The sequence below is a fragment of the Falco cherrug genome, chromosome 10 (assembly GCF_023634085.1).
Source record: "Falco cherrug isolate bFalChe1 chromosome 10, bFalChe1.pri, whole genome shotgun sequence".
NCBI classification, from domain to species: Eukaryota; Metazoa; Chordata; class Aves; order Falconiformes; family Falconidae; genus Falco; species Falco cherrug.
Genome location: NC_073706.1, coordinates 15,330,664 through 15,345,568, shown reverse-complemented (window position 1 = coordinate 15,345,568; position 14,905 = coordinate 15,330,664). Strand labels below are relative to the sequence as shown.

At 55.9% G+C, this 14,905-nt stretch overlaps 1 protein-coding gene and 1 long non-coding RNA gene across 2 annotated transcripts; both read right to left on the bottom strand.

Annotated features, from left to right (window-relative positions):
- Nucleotides 1-1,583: 1,583 nt before the first annotated feature.
- LOC129736972 (corticoliberin-like) lies at nucleotides 1,584-2,794 on the bottom strand. The gene is made up of 2 exons (XM_055722657.1): nucleotides 2,615-2,794; nucleotides 1,584-2,200 (listed from the first exon to the last, which is right to left on the bottom strand). Exon 2 carries the CDS (start codon nucleotides 2,174-2,176, stop codon nucleotides 1,784-1,786), a length of 393 nt encoding a protein of 130 aa, XP_055578632.1. The 5' UTR covers nucleotides 2,177-2,200; nucleotides 2,615-2,794; the 3' UTR covers nucleotides 1,584-1,783.
- A 2,709-nt stretch (nucleotides 2,795-5,503) lies between these two features.
- Nucleotides 5,504-9,166, bottom strand: LOC129737013 (uncharacterized). Its single transcript, XR_008734311.1, has 2 exons — nucleotides 8,953-9,166; nucleotides 5,504-5,782 (listed from the first exon to the last, which is right to left on the bottom strand). It is a non-coding gene; the product is annotated as an uncharacterized LOC129737013 (long non-coding RNA).
- Nucleotides 9,167-14,905: the final 5,739 nt, after the last annotated feature.

The window sequence follows — 14,905 nt, the reverse complement described above, 5'->3', positions numbered from 1 at the left end:
GGACCCCTTGGTGGGGGCTGTGATGCTCTTGCTGCTTGATGCAGTCAGGAAATCTCTTAGACGGATGCTCATCTTCCTCCAGGAGCCACAGGCTCAGGCTTCTGTAAACCTTGTCCTGAGCCACCAGCTGTGGCTCCGAAAGGCGCAGATGTGCTGCGAGGCCAGGACGCGGCGGTTTTTGGAGCCATTCGCGGCAGAGCTGGAGGAGGAAAAGCCCTGGGAGGGCTCTGCGGCTGCAGGACATGTGGCTGCTCTGGCCCCAGCTGGCCGGCACCCAGGGATGGGGCCGGATCCCCCGGGCACTGGGAGCCACCAGCATCTGCCAAGCCACTGTCCCCATGCAGTGTCCCAGAGAGAAACGTCCCATACAGCCCCCCTGGGATGGACCCACACACCCAGCTGTCCCCCCACTCGTGTCCCAGGCTGCCCCCTGAGCGCTTGTCCTGCCTTAGGCTGCTGCTGGCAGCCAGCACCCTGCAAGCAGCAGAAATCCTCCTCCTCATCTTCCTCCTGCCAGGTCAGGAGCCTCAGCTGACCCCCATCCTGCTCAGCGAGGTCCCAGCTTTCTGGAGAGGGTTAAAGGTGCTCCTGAGCCGCTCTGGCTGCCCCAGGCTGTGTGCGGTTGCCTCTGGTCTCCGTTACCTTTTTTTCATAATGAGAGAAAATGCACCTTGGCAGAAACCCCCACCAGCCCAGCCCAGCCCAAAATGCCACTGCAGTGCATCAGCAGTGCGAGGAGAAGCTCCATCCCATGTAACCACCAGCTTCAGGGAAGATTGAACCTGCTTTGAGACCCAAGGCTGCTCTCCAGGATACTTTGGTTGTCGGCATCAGAGCTGGTGCTAGCACAGCCCTGGGAGGAGGATGAGGGACCTTCAGGTCCCTGGGGGATGCTGGTGCCTGGCTACATGGGTGATGGCAATGGGCTTGTAGACGATGGCGATGGGCTCACGGGTGATGCCAATCACTCACGGGTGATGCCAACGGGCTGTGGTGGGACACAGTCACCAATGCCACAGCCCAACCAACTCGAGACCCTCCTGCAGCAATGACCACAAGCCCCTCCGCAGCACGCACGGCCCTGTCCTGGTGCCGAGAGCTGTTTGTGCAACCGCACTTCTTATTGTGCAGCTGATGGTGGGTTTTCACATGTTTTCATGTGAAATGCGTGTGTTTTCACATGCATGCATGTGCACACGTGTTCATCCTGTGCTCCCATGGCTGCCGAATGGCGCAGCTTCTGCTTCTCCCACCCGAGAGGCACGAGCTGCACACTCAGAGCACTTTGTGCTTGCACCTTTCATGTAGGGATGCATCTGGGATTGCTCCGGTGGTTTTGGGGAGACCTGGTTTGGGTCCAAGGGTGGTGCTAGGGACTGAGCAGCTCTGGGAGGGGAAGGGGTGCTCACTACCTGTGACTGCTGCAACACTGATATGTCAAAGCATTCCCAAACCCTGTGTCTGCAAAGGGGACAGATCCAGAGGGCTCAAAATCAAGGATTACCCCCGCCCCCACCCCCACCCCAAAAGGGAGCAGAGGAAAGGGTCACCTTTACCAGCCCCACGTAGGATGCAAGAGCACGGCAGGTGCGAGGGCGACTTTAATGCACAACAGCAAGAGCAACACGCAGGACGCAGCAATTGGAACCCCGCTGGGCAATGGGGGGCTCCCTGGGCACGGCTCCAGCCCCTGGTTGGGCAGCAGCATCCCCCCCTCTTCTCTGCTCTGCCATGGCTGCTCACTATGGGGTCGGTCTCCTTCATTCCCCCCCATGACCCTCCCTCATTTTCCTATACTCTGCAGCAAGAGCTTATTGCTGAGCGCCTTCTGGGCCAGTCTCTCCTCCCGGGACATCTCCAGGAACTCGCGCAGGAGGTGGAAGGTAAGATCCAGCGAGTTGGGTTTGCCATCTCGCCTCTTGCCGGTTTGCAGCCCCCGTGCGCTGCGGGGGGCCGGGGTGGGCTCTGCCCCACGGGGCTGGCACAGTCTTTGGGGCAGGGGGCCGGCAGCAGGGACCGGGGATGGTGGGGTTCCCGGCCAGGGCTCCCAGATGGGCTGGGGGACCAGGGTCAGCCTGCGGGACGGGCCGCGGGGCCACTGCAGGGGCGAGCAGGTCTCCGAGGGCAGGAAGAGCAGGACGAGGACGGAGGCAGCCGAAATCATCCTGATCCGCATCGCAGCCGCTCCGGGGCCAGATGCCTGCAAGAGCCCCCCCACCCCAGCCCCCCGCACCCCTCCGCTGCAGTCAGGGGGCACCCGACAGGCTTCACACCATGGGAGTCCCCCGCCCCAAGGGTAAGACCCCTGGGGATAGAACCTCCCCGGGACGGGACCCCTACCCCCCACAGATGGAGACCCCTCCCTCCCTCAAGTCCCTGGAACAGGACACCCGGGCGCTGGAACCCCCCCCCCCCAGGTATGGGACACCCCTGCTCCCGAGTGGGACAGCCCCCCCACCTTGGACCGGGTCTTCCCCCGAGCATGCGACACCCACAGAAGCTGGGACGGGACCCCCGGGACCTGGGACCCTCCAACCCCGTCATGAGACCCTCATACCCCCAGGACCGGACACCTCCCGGGGGTTCCCTGTCCTGGGTCCCCGGCCGCGCTCACCGCTCGCCGCCGCTCCGCCCGGCAAGACGCACCGCGCCGCGCCGCCCGCCCGCCACCGCGCTATATAGGGGCGGCGGCGGGACTCACGTGACCGCGCTATACCGGGCGGCGCGGGGCCCCGTGACGCGGCGCGGGGTGGCGGGAGCTGTCCGCGGTGCTGAACGGCCGCGGGGGTGGGGGGAGCCCGGCGGACACCGGGACCGTGGGGGGAGGGTCTGGGGGACGGGGGGGATCAGGGGGAGTGTCTGGGGGACACGGGGGATAGTGGGGGGAGGGTCTGGGGGGACACGGGGGATCAGGGGGAGTGTCTGGGGGACACGGGGGACCTGGGGGGAGGGTCTGGGGGGACACGGGGGATCAGGGGGAGTGTCTGGGGGACACGGGGGACCTGGGGGGAGGGTCTGGGGGGACACGGGGGATCAGGGGGAGTGTCTGGGGGACACGGGGGACCTGGGGGGAGAGTCTGGGATGACATGGAGGATCAGGGGGAGAGTCTGGGGTGGGACACGGGGACTGTGGGGAGGGTCTGGGGGACACCGGGGGTCGTGAGGGGTGAGTCTGGGGGACACAGGGGATTGGGGGGGGAGTTTAGGGTGACATGGAGTACCAGGGGAGAGTCTAAGGGGAACATGGGGGATCGTGGGGCGTGGGTGTCTGGGGGGACATGGGGATCACAGGAGGAGAGTCTGGGGTGACACAGGGATCCGGGGGGTGCAAGGGTAGGAGTCTGGTGGGGGATGCGGGGTTCATGGGCATGTGGAGAGAATCTGGGGGTACACAGGGTATGGTGGGGTGAGGGAGGTGTTTTGGAGCTATCGGGGGGGACATGGGGGGTGGGAGGTGTGCAGGGTGTGTAAGCAAGTGGGCACAGATGGTTCAAGGGGGTTTCTCTGTGTGTCAGAGGGGTGGGGGTGTTCAGGAGATAAGGGGGTTCCAGGAGGGGTCAGAGGGGGTGTGTGGGGGTGTGTGTGTGGGTGTGTGTGTGCATAACAGACCCACCGTGTACAACGATGGTGCAACAGGACCAAACCCTCGTTCCCGCATCCCACTGGGACGTGTTTCCAAGCACTCTGCCACAAATTCACACTCAGTCCCCTGGAAACCCCCACGGAGCCCCCCACCCCCCGCAGGGCCATGCATGCCGTGTGGGGTACACGCATGGGATCAGCCCGGAGCTCTGCACCACTTTGTTTCACAGGGAAGGTTTTCCCCACTGGTGACCGCAGCTCCTTTGGAAGTTGCCCAGCAAAGGCAGCCCCGACACCTTCCCCAGCTCCTCCGAGTGATTCATCTAGTGTTGTGCAGATGAAAACTTCACTTCAGAAGCGTAAATGTGTTTCTGGAGCACCTTTGGTGAAGCAAAAAAGGCACGCTCCTTCCCTGGCCTGATCGCCCAGCAGACGCACACCTCTGGGTGCAAATCGGGGTCCAAGGGATTCATGCATGTGATTCATTTGCCTTTTCCTCCCTCCCTGCTGGAGCTTTCATTATTCGGCACTTGGAGCTCAGCAATCACTTCATCTTGCAAAAGTGCTGCTGTCTCTAAAACTAAAATTCCCTCATGAGAAATAAACATTTCAAGAGAAGGGGAAAAAAACAAAGCAACCCACATTAAATAGAACTTGAATGAATAGCAAGAACCCCACGTCCTCCCGCAGGTCAAGAGCCACCCAAAAAACATAGGCTTTGCTGCTTTCTGGAGGGTCACTGGAAAGGGTGAAGGGGATTTGGGGGGGAGGTGAGCTGGGGGTCCCCCCACACCCTCTCAACTCCTAGCAGAAGCAAAGTGGCCTTCGGGCAGGCAGGAGCGGGTAGCATCTGCCTCCCACTTGCTTTGTGCGTGGTGTATTTTGTAAGTCCTTTTCTTTACTGAATCATCGAGAACAGCTGTAATTTCCAGCGCTCCACCTGAGCCTGCTTTTCCCTCTGTGCCCCAAAGCCTGACCCCGTGCCGCAGCTGTGCCAGGCACTGAGCCGGTCCCCGCCGCGCTGCAGGAGCCCTTGGATGCGGGCTCCTGCTGCCCTGCCCACAGTTCCCTGGGCATCTGCCCAACCTGCTGGGAGCTGTGGGCAAATGTGACCCCCCAAATCCCATCAGGAGAGGGGAATGGCTCCACCAGTGACAGGAGCCCTGGCCCCGGGGAGTGCCAGCACAGGGGAATGGAGCTGACTTGTGGGGGTCCTGGCATGGTTTTAAGTCTTCTTGAAGCTGGGTCAGGACTTAGCGCATGCTGGTGCTGCCCTGCCAACCCAGCTGCTCCCCTGCCTGCCTGGTGCTCCCCTGCCTGTCCAGCTGCTCTCTGTCATGGGGCAGCATTGGTATAACACATGCAAGTGAATCTGCAGCTTATTTTTACACAGGCCAAGCACGAGGATAAGTGACCCCAGATGTCTCAGAGCTGCGGGAGTTGAGGTGGCAGAGCCAGGCACCGACAGCCAGGGAGCCCTCGGTCTTAGGGGCAGCCCATGCCCGGGGGTCCCAACAGCAGCGATTTTGGCTGCCCCCTGCAAGTGGGGCTGGGCTCTCTCTGCAAAACTCTTTTTGCCCCATGTCCTAGGGCTGCTCTGCAGAAACAGCACTCAGGAGGGCCAGGGGCTGCAGGGGGAGAGCTGCAGCAGGAGGGGCTGATGCCTGGAACGTCACCTGTGGGGCTTTGGGGGCCACCCTGGCTCGGGAGAAGCGAGCCAGTGGCTCTGGGCAGAGAGAGCTGCTCCTGCACTGACAACCTCACAGCCAGGTGCAGACATGGGGAGATGCAGCTCCGTTCATCTGTGACCCCCACGGCCAGCACTAGGGCTGCTAATGCTTTAGACTGTTTTTTCTTTCAGTTCATGTGCTTTAGGATTAGTCATTTAATTGTAGAAAAGTCAGTGAATCCAACAAGTGCGTCTTGTCCTTGTGTTTTATTTAGGAAGCTCAACTTGGAAATTTTTTTAAAAAATAGTATCTTTTTTCCTGCTCCCTTCATAAATTACTGACACATTCAGCACTGAAGGGCCCCGCATGCTGCCTGGGGATTTATTATCGTCACTTTTAGGGATGTCACTGTCTCTTCCTTTAGTCAGGAGTGCGAGGAGCGACGTGTTAATGATGCTTTCAAGGATGCCAAATTCACCCCTCAGCTGCGCTTATTGGCTCGCAGAGGCATGGATCCGGCGGCCTCGCAGCTGGTGGGAGTCAGAGAGGTTCCTAATTAGGCGCTTTTAACTCTCAGAGCCTTCTGTCTCGTGAACAGCAAGTTGCACGCGGCAGCTGCTGTTTCACCGACCATGACAGCTTTGGAACTAAAGCGTGGCCGAACTTCCAGCAGCTTCTCCTAGGGAATGGGTAGGATTTGCCGGCCACTTTCCTCCCTTTGCTCCTTGGGGGCTGGCAGGCACCCACCCCAGTCCTTCCCCACCATCACAAACAGCCGTGCTAGGGCTCATGTGTGTATCGGGGAAAGGCGGCAGACCAAGCTGTGGTGCCCCTCTGCTCCCCGCCGTGCATCCCCATGTGGCAGGTGGAGGGGGTGGCTGTGGGGTGTTGGTGGGGGCCAGCGCTGCCCATCCTTGCTCTGGAGAAGACATCTCATGGGCTGACGAACCTGAGATTGACCCTTATGTTTCACCATTCTCAGGTTAGACAGTCCTCGAGGTGCCCCTCGCTTGGGCAGCCACTGAACCCCATGCCTTGTGCCCTGTACCCCATGCCCTGTGCCCCACACCATGTGCTCACCCAGACCCCCCAGCCTTTGAGCAATTTGGAAGACAAAGCAGAGAAGCAGCCCCTTGGTTCTGCCTTCCCACAGTGGCACTTCAGCTCCTTTCCAGCCCGGCTCAGCCCCTGGACTCTCCATGGAGCAGCCCCTTCCCAAAGGGATGCTGGTGGGAGTTTTTCCCCTGGAGCCACCTTGATGCACGGGGTCAAGGCTGTTGAAGAGGGAAAGGGGTGTCTGGCAGGGCTGAACCCCTGCCTGCACACTGCCTGAGCTGGGCTGGCAGCTTGCTCCCCATGCTTTCACCTTCATTTTTGTTCCTGCCATTGCACATTGCTGGGGTGGCTCACAGCAGCATCCAGGACTCCTTCTGGGCTCGGCATCCCAAAGCAGGTGCTAGAGGAGCAGCAGGAGGGATATGTCCCCAGGCTGGGGACATGCAGCCATGGGCCAGCTGAATGGTCGCGTCCATGGGTTTAACAGCCAGCAGTGGATATTCTTGTCTGTGTTCGCAGGCGGCATTGTGACTCTGATTTTATGGTGGGGTTGCCTGTGGGACCTACTTGATCCTCCTAACATCCCCAGCCAGCTGGCCCTGCATGCTCCCATGGGGGCTTTGAGTTACTTGATCAAGCCAAACTGCTGCAGCACATGGGCATCTCCTGATTCAGACTGAACCAGCCAAAGGCCTTTGCTCCTGTCAGGAACTGGTTGTGGCCCTGCAGGTTTTTGCAGCTGCAGAAGGCAGGCAGGAGGGCTCATGCCGTGCATACAAGACTCGGAGCCGGGCCCCTCTCCAGCCACCGATGCAAATGGCAGGAGGTGCCCAGGGCCTCTGGGAGTGTGAGTTGCATCATGCAGGGACCCAGGGAGAGTGGTCGGTGCGAACCAGCTCCAGTCAAGCCATATGCATGGGCTCAGCGAGGTTGGGAAGAAGCAGGGATAGTCACGGCCTTCACCGCTGAGCGTGGGACCCCGTGCCGTGCTCCTGAGCAGCCTGGGATGCACAGGGTCCCATGCTCAGCGGTGGAGGAAAACTTCCCCCTCTACCTTGATGGGAGCAGGGAGGAGGGTAGCCATGTGAGTGCAGGCCCTTTGAAATCCTGGCCCTACTTCTCTCCTGTGTAGATTTTTATTTTTTTTTTTCAAAGAAAGGAGGTGCATGCCTGGGTGCACTGCAGCCATTGGTAAGCACATGATGGGGGCTGTACAGAGCGGGAAAGCTGCACACCTGCTTGAACAGGCATCGGCTGCATTTCAACATGCGTAATGAGTTGGGAACAGCCCAGCTCGCCTGGTGCAGAGGTTTGCATCTGGCTGTGTGGGGCAGAGCACTGGGCTCCATGAGCTGAGCTGAAATCACCCAGTGCCACTGTTAAATGGGGACACGGCAGCTCAGGGCTGCAGTGCCCAGGGTTGGGAATGTGCAGAACCACATATGGGGCTGCAGGGGACCGAAAAGTTTGGGCTCAGGATGGGTCTGAGCTTGGCACGGGCTGTGTGGTTAACTCTGCCTTAACGATTTTTGAGAGCTGCCTGTTCCTGGGAACACCACCAATGGAGAGTCTGCCTGCACCCCAGGAAATTCTCTAGCACCTCATTATCTTCAAATAATCTTCACTCCTAATGCACTTCCCTTGCTGTGTTTCCTTGGGCCATCAGCATCCGAGAGAGGGAAGACAGCTGTCCTTCCCCTCCGCAGCAGCCGCTCCCGTGGTTGCAGACGGCAGCACCCATGCAAGCAGCAGGAGCGGCAGGGTGTGCTTCTGCAGGGTCTGCCCTGGATTTGGAATCTCAGTAACACAAAAATCTTCTGCCCATCTCTGCAGGTGACAGGGTGGGTTTTTTTGGTTTGGCTTCCTAATACTATGGGATGGAAAATTGCTTCTCTGATGATAGGGATGTCTGGCTGCTGTATCTGGCAGCCTCACGGCAGAGTGATTTGCCGTAAGTGTGGAAAAATGAATGTTAAAAGCTCATCAAGTAAGATGAGTGAACTAACTACAAAGACAAAGGGAAGGATTTTTTAAGATCGGCACTGACAAGCTCCGTGCAAGATGTGAGCGGGCCTAGAAAGCTGTCAGAAAAAGGCACAGAGCAATCTGTGATCCATTTTCAACCCCTTTCCGGATTTCTTGCTTTGTTTGGATCCTAACACATTCCCACGTGTATGGTATGGACTGAGCCAGGTGCACCTCTAGGTACCCCATACACAGCCAAGACTATTTCAACAGAATGATTCTGGATTTGCCCAGGAGCAAAGGAAAGAAAAATCTTTCAGGCAAGAACGAAGGGAACTACAGAGCCACAGCACAGCTTTAGCTTCTCAAATGCCTGTGTTGGAAATCTGTGATGGGCTTTTTTTAGGGGTTTTTAGGGGTTTGGGGTTTTTTTAAGCTTTACATGATGGGCTTGCAAAGACAAAAAAAAAAGAGGAAAAGCCAAACAGAATTAGTTTCTCCAAGCAAGGTTAATTTTTAGTAAGTTTGGGACAGAGCAATGAAGCAGCGGTAAACTGCTCCCAGCATCCCCCATTGCAAGAGGGAGCTGAGCAGAAACGCAGTAAGGCCTTCCAAGAATAATTAGAAATCATTTCTGCAGAAGGGAGAAAAAGAAGACGCAGGGCAGCACCTGCCTTACCTGCAAACCCACGCTGTCCCCGGGGAGGCGAGGCAGAAGCCAGCTCCCCTGCGCCAGCTGCCTGGCCCCTCTCGCCTGCTCTCCTCCACCCTGCCACCCCCATGCCGGCTTTTATGGCCTTTCGTGTCACTCAGCTGAGTTGAGCCGGGCTACAGCGAATTGCCGCACTTTCTGCTGGCTTCCTGTTTGTTCATCGCGAGCGTCTGTGGTAAAATTTCCATTACACGATGGACAGACAGGGCGGCAAAGAGAAGTGAAGCAAAAAAAAACCCAACAAAAACCCAACCAAAAACCCAACCCAACTCTGCGTTTTAGTGGTTCTCTTGACTCATTTGAAAATGAGAAAGTGCCCGGCCCCTGTTAGATAGAGAGGGTGGTGAGGAGGGATGCTGTGGCTGCGGGAGCTGCAGAGCATCCTCCAGTGTCTGGGTCCAGCCTGGGCATGAAGCTACTCTGCTTTCCCCTCTCTGTGCCCCTGAGAGGATGGAGAGGTCTAATTCCTCAGTTCAACAAGCAGAAGACCCTCATTTCCACCCAACCCACCAAAAAAGTGTGTTTCCTAAATGCTGCCTCTGAATGAAGCCTGAGCACAGGCAAAGCTCTGTCCTGCTCTGACCAAGGGCTGTGGCATATGTCTACATCCCCCTCCACCCTAAAGCCACGCCAGCTGAGGCGGCAGAGGCCAAACCCAGAGTGGAGAGCAGCCTCTGCACCTCACAGCTTTAAAGAGAGCAGATCTGGGAGTGATTTATTTTGATCTTTCATTTATCCTTGGTGTGCCCGAAAGAGCCATTTTGGTTGTAGAACAGAGGAGAGCAAAGGATAAGGCGGAACACTGCCTGCCATGAAAATGGGGGTGCTACCAAAGGGTGCAGGTGCACCTGAGGCAGTGTCCCTTGGTCTGGAGGGGCACAGCACATTTCTGTGGAGCTGGAGCAGTGCGTGTATAAGGCAGGACACACAGCTGTGGGGCAAGCTGCGCTCCTCGCTGCCTCTGCAAAGGGTGGTTTCCATCGGCCACTGCAGAGTCTCTGACAGCTCCTGGTGTGCTCCAGCCTGTGTTTCTCCCTCAGCCCCACCAGTGCCCTGGGCTGCCCCTGTCTCACTCTGCTCGGTGCTGAGCCCTGCTTTTGAGGGTGTAAAGAACCCCATGTCCTGGTTTCTGAGCTGAAATGGGGCTGTGCAGGTGAGCAATGGTGGTGGTGGAGGGGGTCAGTCTGGTGGCTCAAGGCCCTGGGTTGGGTTCACCATCTTCTTCAGTGCCCCTTTCCAGGAAACCCTGTGTGATGGCAGAGGGGTTGTGGAGCTGCAGCCCAGCTCTTTCCAAGCTCTGTGTGACAGTGCCATGTTACCCCTGGGAAAAGCTGCGACACTGGGAGCTCGCTGTAGCCTTGGTGTAGATATCTGCACAGGATCTCTTTGGTGGGAACCATCTGCAAAACCCCCTCTGCTGCAGCGTGCAGTGTGTGTGTCCCTCTGCACCAGCAAAGGCAACGATGAGTGCAGGAAGTGCCTCAGTACCAGCACCAGTGGTATTTGAAGGGTATATTTATAAATATGAATAAATAAATATATATATATTTATAAATATATATATATTTATAAATATATATAAATATACCAGCTGGCCATTTGAAGGGTATATTTAGCCAACCAAGTCACATCCTTCAAACTGGGCTCAGAGTGGAGGTCCTGGTGCCAGAGTGGCTCCCAGGTGCAACAGGCCCAGGGTCCTGCTGCAACGAGTGGAGATCTCCTCCTTGTTCCTGGCTCCGGCTCGCCTGTTCCCGAGGGACGGATGCCTGCAGGGAGGCTGTGAGCCCATCTCCTTCCCTGCATGCTCTGCCTTTCCAGTCTCACTGCTCAGGGCTCTTGTTTTCCTCCCTGTTTGTGTCACAGGGGGTTACCTCAGCCCGGGCTGCTCAGGGACTAGGCGATACCTGTAATGAACTCATCAGTGTGGCCCAGTGAGCTTGGAGAGGCTGCACTGCTCAAACCCTCCTTGTCTCTTACCGCTGCTATTGTTTGCATGAGAAAAGAAGGAAGGGGGGCACTTGCACATTCTTCTGTTTTTTCTTGCACTTAATTAAAAGCAGAAAAGGAATACTCATGATCCAAGATGTCTTCCTCTGCTCTGACTGTGTGTGTTTTAACACCTGTGCTTTCCCCGGAGCACAGCTATTTAGTGCCCGAACTCAGCAGTGGTGGGTTGTACAGCAGATCCTGGCAGGGCAGAGACCTCTGCCCTTGGTGTGAGCCGACCTGCTCCTACCCAGCAGGGAATCTTGCATCTGCAGCCCGCACCCATGGGTGCTCCATGCTAAACCTACCCTTCCCCAGCACAGCTTGTGGTGCTACAGAGAAAACATGACAGTCACTTAAATAGCGCGACTCTCAGTAGCTGTCTGTCTTCCCAGCTATGGTGTGCGAGTGTGCTGCTGTTTTTGTACCTAAGACTGCAAGTTGTCATTAGCACAACAATATTTTTCCCCATTAATTAATTAAAACAATTGTTTCAGCAAGGAAGACAGGCAAAATAGCACAATTTTGCAAATGTATTTGCTGAGCACTGGGAAATGAAACAGTATTTGATAAACTGCTGAAGCCCTTGCTGCTGCTTCTCAGGGATGTTGCACTGAGTTTCAAGGTGTATGTAATTTTACTGGCTAACGAGCCATGTAAGACACTAGGGATAAGGCTTAGAAAAGAAAGCCAGATGAGCTTGGACCAGCTGCTAAAAGCTACCAGATGCACGCTGCAAAACTCTTGTGCCTGCCGTTAACCAGACCCCTGCCCCACCCAGCCTGCTGCGGCCAGAGCCCCAGGCGTGTGGTGTGGGGCAGCCCCCGGCCAGCGGTCGGTATGGCTCTGCCATGGTGGCTTGGCCACAGCAGAAATGTAGTGCAGATCATTTCAGCCCCCAGATGTTGCTCTCCACCTGCACAAAGCCACTGAGAACAGCAGGGCAGCTGCAGAGCCCTGCTCCGACCAGGGCTGAGACATCTGTATCCCTGGGCTTGTGAAAGACTCCCAAAACAAGGAGAAGGTTCCCAAAGTGCTGCACTGTAAAATCCTGATGGCTGGAAGCTTGAGCTGCAGCCATTTTTTTCAAATCTTACATCAGAGATCTAGGGCATATTTTTTCAAAGAAACACAATTCCTAGTTTGACATCGCGGACAGTTGCATGTCGCGTCTTTCTCCTGCGCTTTGGATCATTTTATTGAACTCTTTCCCAGCCCTTTCTCTTCTTGTTGCAATTGTTCCGTTTGGCCAGAGGGGTCAAAAAAAAGCGTATGTTTTTTTGAGGTCAAATAAAGTCTTCTAAATGTCTCTGATTTTTATATATGTCTCTGTGGTGAGCGAGCTTGACCAAGGATTGCTTTCAGCAACAGGCAGTGTGAATTTAACTTAAGGTTTCGGTGAAAAATTTTCCAGTGGCCTCAGGTAAACACGTTAGCTATAACGTGTCAGATGTATTGTCTGATCGCCGGCCTCAAATACTCCTCATACAACATTTCCATTGCTGTTTTGATAAAAACTTCTGAAAGAACGCCTCTGTTAGCAGAGCAGTGTTTGCAATGCGAGCCTCACCAGCAGTTAGTTGCAACACATTTTCTCGTTTATAACACGCAGAAATTAAGCATTTTTTTTTTATAGTTGGCCAAGATGGTACTCTGCAGAGCTGCAGGCTGGAGATGCCAGGTCCGGAGAGCTGTGGCACGCTGCTCTGCCCAGATCCAGGTGCTGCAGGGTAGCAGCAAGGCTGCTGCTTGTGCTCGTCAGTGCAGCCCACTCCTGCAATGAATGCCAAGTTCTCAGATGAGTGGTGGGGCAAGCATGCACGTTTCAGCCCACAAGTTCTGCCTCTTTCTGTACAAATAGGAAACAAACGGTAGCAAGCTCAAAAGGAAAATGAGTCGTTTGTTCTGACCCGATTGATCACAGCATTGCTTTCCAGCCCCAAGCCCTGGAGATGCCTCAGGCAGTTACCTTTGGCTGGTGACAATGACATATTTCATCTGTTTTCAAAGAAAACCAAGCCCATCTGCAGCAGAAAGAGAAAATACAACCTGAAAGCTCTCCTCTCAGGTGCTCCTGCCTCAAAATGAATGTGTTTTCTCTTTGATGGTCAAGCAGATATCATTCTCGGTTTTTTGTGTTTTTTGGTGTTTTTTTTTTAACCGCTTCCATCTATTTTTAGTGACAAGGAGGTGGTGTTGAAGAGCCTCTGCTGCTGGTCAGATCAGCTGTGGTTTGGTTGCTCTAGACGCTGGGCAGGAAGCACAGCAAAGCCGGCCCAGGCACTGTGGGCACTGCAGGCACTGCGGGCTCTGCTGGGGCTGGCGGTCCTGCAGCAGTGGGGAAGGACCCCCATGATGGCTGATGGCGGGGGGCTGCAGCCAGGTTTGCAGGCACCTTGCAACAGCAATAAATCAAACACCTTTGGGAAGTTTTTTCGGTTATTTTAACAGGGGAGCTGGAAGTGTGGCATTGCCCTGGTGTGTAATGAGAAAAAAGGGATTTTTCCCCCCCTTTTGCCCTGTATCCCTGTGTTTCAGAAGGCTGTGGCTGCTGCAGGGGTGGCCATCCTGCAAGGTGTCCCTGCTGCTGGTCAACAGAGGCATGAGCTGGGGCTGCAGCAGTGCTTGCCTCTCCCAGCTGTGTCTGGGAAGCATGGTGCTTGCGGCTCAACAAACCACGACATTTTCTTCTTTTTCCGCTTAATTAAAATGGCGTGACCCTCACAGGGCTGTTTGGGCTGGCAAGGAGGGCTGCAGTGGTGGTGCGGGCAGCACTGGCTGCCCTGCTGTGGTGTAACCTCATGGTCGGGGCTGCCTAAGAAAGCCTTAGATCGGTATCTTGGCAAAAAAAAAGTGGTTTTTTTGTTCTCGCTCTCACAGCCCTGGCACGATTGGCCAGCATGGCCGGCACTGGGGTGCACGTGTGTGTCCCGGCCAGGAGGGCAGGGCGGCAGAGGCGGGGAGGGCAGCCACCTGCCTCCCACGCAGTGTTTCCGACGTGGGATGTGGCGTGTTTGCTGCCAGCAGTTTGTCACAAACAAAAGAAATTAAATTTTATAGCGCTGGTAATAACAGGGTGGGAGACAGGGGCCTGGAGGATGCTCCGGACCGTGGCCACGGAAGGCTGAGAGGATCCAAGATGGTGCCGTGACCTGGGGATGAGGGAAACGGCAGTGGTGACGAGGCCACCTCTGGTGGAGGCCACCAGCCACAGCTGTTTGCTGCTCAGTTTGCCATTGTCACCTCAAGTAGGGCGCAGAGGAGGGGAGGGGAAGGCGCCATGTTTTCAAGTGGCGGGAGCAGCACAGTGTGGGCACATGGCTGGTTTGCTGAGGTAAAATATGGCTGTGGTGGCAAAACCTGGGTTAGCCAGTGTGAAATGTGGATGTGCTGAGGGAAATGTGGATCTACTGAGGGAAAATGTGGATCTGCTGTGGGAAAGTGTACATCTTCTGAGGCAAAATGGGCATCTACTAAGGAAAAATGCACATTTACTGAGGAAAAAATGCAATCTAGGACAAAAGTGGATGTACTGAGGAAAAATGTGGATCTGCAGAGGGAAAGTACAGGTCTTCTGAGGCAAAATGTGGATCTACTTGGGAAAGATGCAGATCTGCTGAGGGAAAATGTGGATCTGAGGAAAAATGTGAACCTGCTGAGGAAAAAAGCAGATGTTCTGGGGAAAATTATGGAAGTACTGGGTTAAAAGCAAGAGTTCCCCTGGATGCAAAGTCCCAGAGACGTGTGGGCTGCGTGGTCCCTGTGGCCATGCCTATGGGACAGGATATGGGTCACTTGGACCTTAATGTGGTGGCAAGGAGAGCCGTGCCATGCTCTGCCGTGCCAGCCACTGGCCATGGGTGCTGGGGACTGCCTGGGTACGTGGGTGGCATTCAGCAGCCTGGAAGTGCTGCAAAACAAGATGTGGCAG